Source organism: Hippopotamus amphibius, chromosome 6 (assembly GCF_030028045.1).
Source record: "Hippopotamus amphibius kiboko isolate mHipAmp2 chromosome 6, mHipAmp2.hap2, whole genome shotgun sequence".
Classification (NCBI taxonomy): Eukaryota; Metazoa; Chordata; class Mammalia; order Artiodactyla; family Hippopotamidae; genus Hippopotamus; species Hippopotamus amphibius.
Window position 1 is genome coordinate 161640527 of NC_080191.1, and position 6491 is coordinate 161647017.

General features: G+C 43.1%; 1 protein-coding gene across 12 annotated transcripts in view; it reads right to left on the minus strand.

The window, feature by feature from the left end:
- The window catches only part of TBCCD1 (TBCC domain containing 1), a 30117-nt gene extending 23839 nt beyond the window's left edge, over nt 1–6278 (minus strand). For 5 of the 12 annotated variants that reach the window (XM_057739949.1, XM_057739951.1, XM_057739952.1 and 2 more), the window contains exons 1-2: nt 3535–4087; nt 1411–1789 (exon numbers count right to left, since the gene is read on the minus strand). In XM_057739949.1, coding sequence (XP_057595932.1) covers nt 1411–1746 — 336 coding nt within the window. In that variant the 5' untranslated portion in view covers nt 1747–1789; nt 3535–4087. Of the gene's footprint in view, nt 1–1410; nt 1790–3534; nt 4088–4126; nt 4202–6171 lie in introns of those variants that run through there. The other 7 variants (XM_057739950.1, XM_057739957.1, XM_057739956.1 and 4 more) reach the window with 5 other exon arrangements.
- Between the last annotated feature and the right edge of the window lie 213 nt (nt 6279–6491).

The window sequence follows — 6491 nt, forward strand, 5'->3', positions numbered from 1 at the left end:
CACAAGAATAGGCATGACCTACACAGAAGCTGTTTTTTTCAGCCTAAGACTCCAAATGGGCAGACACATAGAGCCATAGCCTGGAAAAGAGCCATAGCTAAGGTGCAGCCTAAATGTGAAATAAGCAAGAAATAAACCTTAGTTACTGTAAGCCACTGGAATTTCACTTGTTTGTTTTTAACCTAGTATGATAGTGGCTCCAAAAGACAGATGCCTAGATCTCTGAGTCATTGCTTAGACGATGGCAGCCTAGAGACTCATCCAACCAGATGCCCTCTGTTGGACTGCCGCATGAATAAGAAACAAACTGTTATTGCACTAAGCCACTGAAATGCTGGGATCACTTGTTAGCCTACCCTGATTAATATACTTTCCCTGTGAAGTCTTTCCTCCTCATCAGAATTAATCATTCTCTTCTCTAGTCTATTTCTGTAATTTATGCATACTTTTATTGTACATTCCATACTATTAAATAGCACTTTTTTTACTAAAGTATAGTTTTCTCCGGATATATGGCCAGGAGTGGGATTGCTGGATCATATGGTAGCTTTATTTTTAGTTGTTTAAGGAACCTCCATACTGTTTTCCATAGTGGCTGCACCAATTTACATTCCCGCCGACAGTGTAGAAGGGTACCCTTTTCTCTACACCCTCTCCAGCCTTTATTATTTGTAGACTTTTTGGTGATAGCCATTCTGAATGGTGTGAGGTAATACCTCAATGTGGATTTTTTTTAATTAATTTTTTTCTGGAGTATAGATGATTTACAATGTTGTGTTAGTTTCTGCTGTACAGCAAAGTGAATCAGTTATGCACATACATATATCCACTCTTTTTTAGATTTTTTTCCCACATACATCATTACAGAGTACTGAGTAGAGTGCAATGTGGTTTGATTTGCACTTCTCTAATAATTAGCGATGTTGGGCATGTTTTCATGTGCCTGTTGGCCATCTGTATGTCTTCTTTGGAGAAATGTCTATTAACAGCACTTTTTAACACACCAGCTTCCCCTACTAGTTTACGAGCTCCATGAGGTCAGGGCTGCTGAATCCCAGCACAGAGCAGACACTCAATGAAAAATAGTCAGGTGCTCTGACTGTAACATGTCAGCAATTCATAAGCACTCATGTTCCTCAATACAGTTTTAATGTCAAAGAAAATATTTCCTTCTTCCAATGACAAGGTTCCTATAACATTACTGCTTTGAAAATAGGTGAATAAGGATTGCTAAGTAAGGACTAATTCACTAAATACTGCCAAACTGGAACTGTTAAAACTTAAATGGTGCTTTGGCATCACATGGCCATTAAAACCTAAAAGGGCACACTGTACGGCTAGTACATAAATTTTAAATAGTTTATTTCCCAAAGTAATTAAACACACATACATATACATATACATCCATACCTGATTTCTTTGCTTTTCGACTTCATCCTCGGACATGCAGTTGGACAGAATCTCAGACCATTCCAGGCGCTCCTGCGGTGTCTTCACTGCAAGACTATCAAATATTTCAAAGTAAAGCCATGCCAGATCCTTAGCCAACTGCAGCTTCCCACATGCAATGTGCCTCCACGTAGACCAGGACAGGCGTGGGTAACCACCCTCTGTGGCCCGGGTTCGCACATAGGTGGATATCTTCCTGAGATAGTGAAGACTGAACTTGGACGGAGGGGGGACCTGTAAGGCACCCACTATAAAGGGTTCTGCTTTCACCCAGAGGAGAACTCCAGACTGATCCATATTATCTCTAAAGACATCTGTGTGAAAAGGCTTCTTTGCATACCTAGGAAACAAAATTTCTTCACAAACTAATTTGAAACAAAACTCACACATTTTCCTGTAAGGTGACCCCTCCCTTCAGTGTTTTTAAATGTAGTATGTCAGTTTAAAAAGTGGATCTAGTTCATCAAACAAAAGCAGAATTGAGTTTTGATCAGATCTCATTATAATCTCTTTGAGCAAGAAAATGTTGTGACAAAACTCTCTCACTTGAATTATTGGAAGTAGTTGTTTTAGGAAGAGTGTGTAAATGCACGAGGTATGAGATAGATGTCTGCTCAGGTCAAAGAAGAGAAGACATGGGAAAAAGAGCCATCCTATCACCAGAAATCTTGCTCCACCGTGAGGGGAAAACAAGGGGAAAGAAATTTCAAAGTCCAGTGACTTACATAGAGAGGATGGCTGATTAAAGATTTGGACGTGTTAGCTGACCATATGAGCTCAATATGAAGCACTAGCACCGGGTGGCAGACAAGAATGCTCATGTAAACATAGGCTGCAAAAATAGATCAAGGAAAGTTAAAGCAACTTTATTCTCTATAACAGTGAACCTGCTCTGGCATATTCTATTGTCCTTAGTTCAGGTGCAATATTTTTAGATTTTGTTTGTTCACCGTTTGTGGTAACAATACACAGTTTTTATGGTATATTTGTTATATATCTAAAAATAGAAGGGGAGTCAAACTGTACACTTTAAATATATGCAGTTTATTGTATGTCAATTATATCTCAATAAAAGTTCTTAAAAAAAAATAGAAGGGGACGAAATCATCCACAGCCCTACCACCAAAAGGAAACTAGTTAATATTTTACTGTACTTCCTTCCTGTCTTTTTTTCTACACAGGTTGGATATTAGTTTTTGAATTGTCATAGCTGTGATACTACTATATATTCTGTATTATTTTATAATACAATTCTGCATTATTTTAAAAGCTTAACAGCACTCTAAATAAATGTACCCCAGTTTATTCAACTGTTCTATTCTCAGACATTTCGTAGGTTTAAAATTTTGCACAAAAACAAGATAGGCAAAACATTGATGACTGTTGAAGCTGGATGATGACCACATGGGGGTTCACTTACCTATTCTACTTTCGCGAATGTTAATATTTTCCACTATAAAAAGTTCAAATGTTTTCACTTTTATAAATAATGCTATAATTACCATCTTTCTGCATATTTTCTGCATTATGATTAATTCCCAGAGAAAATTTTCAGATGTGCACTTGTAAAATGAAGTGAGATTTCTGAAGCTCCTGACATATTTCCATTGCTTTCCAAATGATTATATCAAGTTGCTCCATCACTTCACCAAGGTACTGTCTTCACTGAGCATGCCTCAGCACTAACTTCACTTTAAAAACCTTCATTATATGACTGAATGAAAAATGTTGTATTGCTATTATGTTTTGCATTGATTTTAAGAAAATTGTACTTCTTTGCGTAATTCTCTGTTCAAAAAATAACTGACATCAAGTCAGTGCTTACTACGTGTCAGGTACCATTCTAAGTATTTCATGTTCTTCGCCTTCTTTCATTCTCACAACCACCTGGAGTACACATGATTATCCCCATTTTCAGATAAGAAAACTGATGCTTAGGAAAGTTAAGGGACTTACCCAAAGTCACACATTTGAGTTGACAGAATTCAAGTCTGTCTGACTTGAGAACTGTTACTTACAAATGTATTTTAGGAACCCAGTTTGGGGAGAATCTGGAAAATGGGAGTGAATCCAGAAGAGAATTACCAGAATGAGTGGCCTTAAGTGGAAGGCCACGTAAGGACCAGGTGTAGGATCCTGGAAGCATGAACCCAAAAGAAGGGTGCAAGAGGGTAGACGGCAGCTGTCTTCCAACTTGGGAACGGCTTAGCGTCCCTCTGAGTAAAACCAGACGACGCAAGTTCTGAGGAAGACCACCTGTCCCTGAAGTCAGCAATCAAGAGCCAGAACCTGGGATGAACCCTCTATTCTAACCGCGAAAGCCGAGAGGGCTAAATTCGTAAACATAAATCGGGGCTCTTTCCCGCTTCGCAAGCTCCGCTGGGATGCGCTGGGATCCGAGTTTTTCAGGCGGGGAGACCGGCGTGAGGCCCGAGGCGGTCCTCGCGAGGCTCCGCCGCCACCTCATCAGCTGTCGGGGCAGGACGCGGTCCAGGATGCGACGCGGGGTGGGCCGCCCGAGCGCGCCCCGCTCGGAGTTCGGAAATAGACAAGTCCCGGCTGACAGGGTCCGTAGAGGACCCCAGACCCGGCGAGCGCGAAGGCGGCCTCCCCAGCCCGAGCCGGAACCGTGGTGGGCTTTTCCCTCCCTCCCTGGCGCCGGCCCCAGCGCGGTTACCTGCGAAGGCAGCGGCCGCTTCGCCGCACCTCTCCGCGCGCGCCCGCGCCTCGCCCTCCAGACCTGCCCCGCGCCCGCCGCCCACCAACTGCGCAAGCGCGAGGCCTCACACAACCGAGAGCTGGAGGACGACGTTGCTAGAGCGGCCCAGTACGGCTTCCGTGGTGCGGAAAACACTTGGCTGAGGCCAAAAGTCCTCGGTTGCTGGATCCTGGAGCCAGACCCGGCAGCTTTGTGGTGTCGCGCCTTTCTACTCAGGGTAGTAGGAAGTTTTCCACTGCTCCACAGAGCTGTGGTCAGCCACTAGCTGCTGGTAAGGTTAGCACGCTTTGATCAGTAATAATAATGATAGACAGTTAACATTTATAGAATGCTTACTGTGGGCTGGGCACCGATTAAAGCACCTTTAGGTATCTTATCTGTCTTCCTAAGAGCCCTCTAAGTTAAGTATATTTATTTCACTGATGAGGGCTTAGAGAGGTGACAGTAAGACAGAGACCGAGCCAAGATACAAACCCAGGCTGTCTGAAGCGAGAGCCACCAGGGTTGGCTCCGTTTAACTATTAGCTTTTCCTCCATGTTACAGCCTTCAGGAAGCTTTTTTGGATTTAACCCCAGCATAAGAACATCACTCCTTCCTCTGCACCTCCATTTTATGATTTTTGGTCATTTCCTGCTTTCTAAGTTTGTTTATGGCCTCTCTAGATGTGGGAGATACAAAGGTAAATATGACCATAAAATGCAATTTAGTTCCTCTTTTATGTGGCCTCTCTCCCCTAGAAGGCATTTCCTGAAAGCAGTAACCTGGTCTACCTCTTACCTCTGCGCTGTGTCTGACACAGTGCTATGCACTAGGATTACAGTGGTGAACAAAACAAAGTTCTTGCTTTCTTGGGGTATATATTTGAATAGGGAGAATAGATAATACATTAAGAAAATAAAATAATTTCAGATGTTAGTAAGTGCTATGAAATTTGGGGAAAGGGGTGAATGCTGAATCTGAGCTGAGGCCTGAAGCAGCACATGAAGATCACAGTCAAAGCGACTTTTTCTCTGGCAGCCTCTGTTCTAAGTTGCTGTTCTGAACAGCTGTGAACAGAAGAGCCCAGATTCACGCTGTCATGAAACTGACATTCCAGTGTGTGTGAGTATGGGCGGCAGGGATGGAAATAATAAAACAAAGTAGGGCACTGTAAGAATAGAGAGTCGGTAGGGGCTAATTTTGATTGGTCAGGGCAGTCTTCTGTGAGGTGGTGATTTTAAGCTGTTATCTGAGTTTAAAAAGGAGTCACCCATGTTAGGATCTGAGGAAACAGTGTTTCAGGCAGAGAACAGCTAGAACCAAGACCTTAGGCAGGAATGAGCTTGGCGTATTCAAAAAAGAGAAAGGAAGCCACTTTTGCTAGAACGTGGTAAACAGTATACTAGGTGAGGGTATAGATCATGTAAGATTTTTGTTCTTTTTCCCCAGCTTTATTGAGAAATAGTAAGTTTCCATAAGCTAGTGTAAAGACTTGGGATCTTATCGTAAGTGAAATGAAAAGGCATTCGAGGCTTTTAAGCAGAGAGAAATTATATGATCTGACATGTTTGAAAAAAAAAAACAAACCGTGAAAAAGAGATACTAAGATATTAGGAGTGAGGCAGGGAGACCAGTTAGGAAGCCCTTGCCAAGTGGGAGATAATGTGACCTAGCCCAGAGAGGTAGTGGAGATGTAGAATGGTGGACAGATTCAAGACAGGGTGTAACGGTAAAGATTTGGATAGGGGATACAGGAAAGAAATCAAGGAAGACACCTAGAGTTTTGTAGTGGACAACTAGGTGGTGCATTTACTGAAATGAGCAAAAAGTTGGGGGTGGGAGGATCAGTTCTCTTAACTAATAATATTTATTATTCTTTGCGTGCTATGTGCCAGACGCTGTGCTAGACGGTTTACAGATTTTCTCCTATTAAAATTTCACAACACTACCAGTAAATGCTTTGCCTCAGGTTTGTAGATAAGCTTAGGCTCAGACTGGAGCGGGGAGGGGATGATGTTCTCACCGCTATAAAGTGGGGGAAGCTGATTCCGAACCTAAGTCAGCCTGCTCCCACGGCCACGCCTCATCAGACCTCTTCTTTGCGAAACCGAGACAGTTTTCTCCTGGGTTTGTCAGAAGGTAAAATATGATCTAAGCGACGCGTCTGCCGTATCCTTGGCTCGGAGTCATTGTCCCCGCCCATGTCGCCCGCGTCCCTCCTCCCCGGCGTCCAGAGCCTAGCTATGAATGAAATTCCGAGACTCGTACCCAAGATAAAACCTGCCTCCCACAATTGGCCCGCGCTGGGGGAGGAGCCTCGTGATTGGTGGAGAGTCCAAGGGG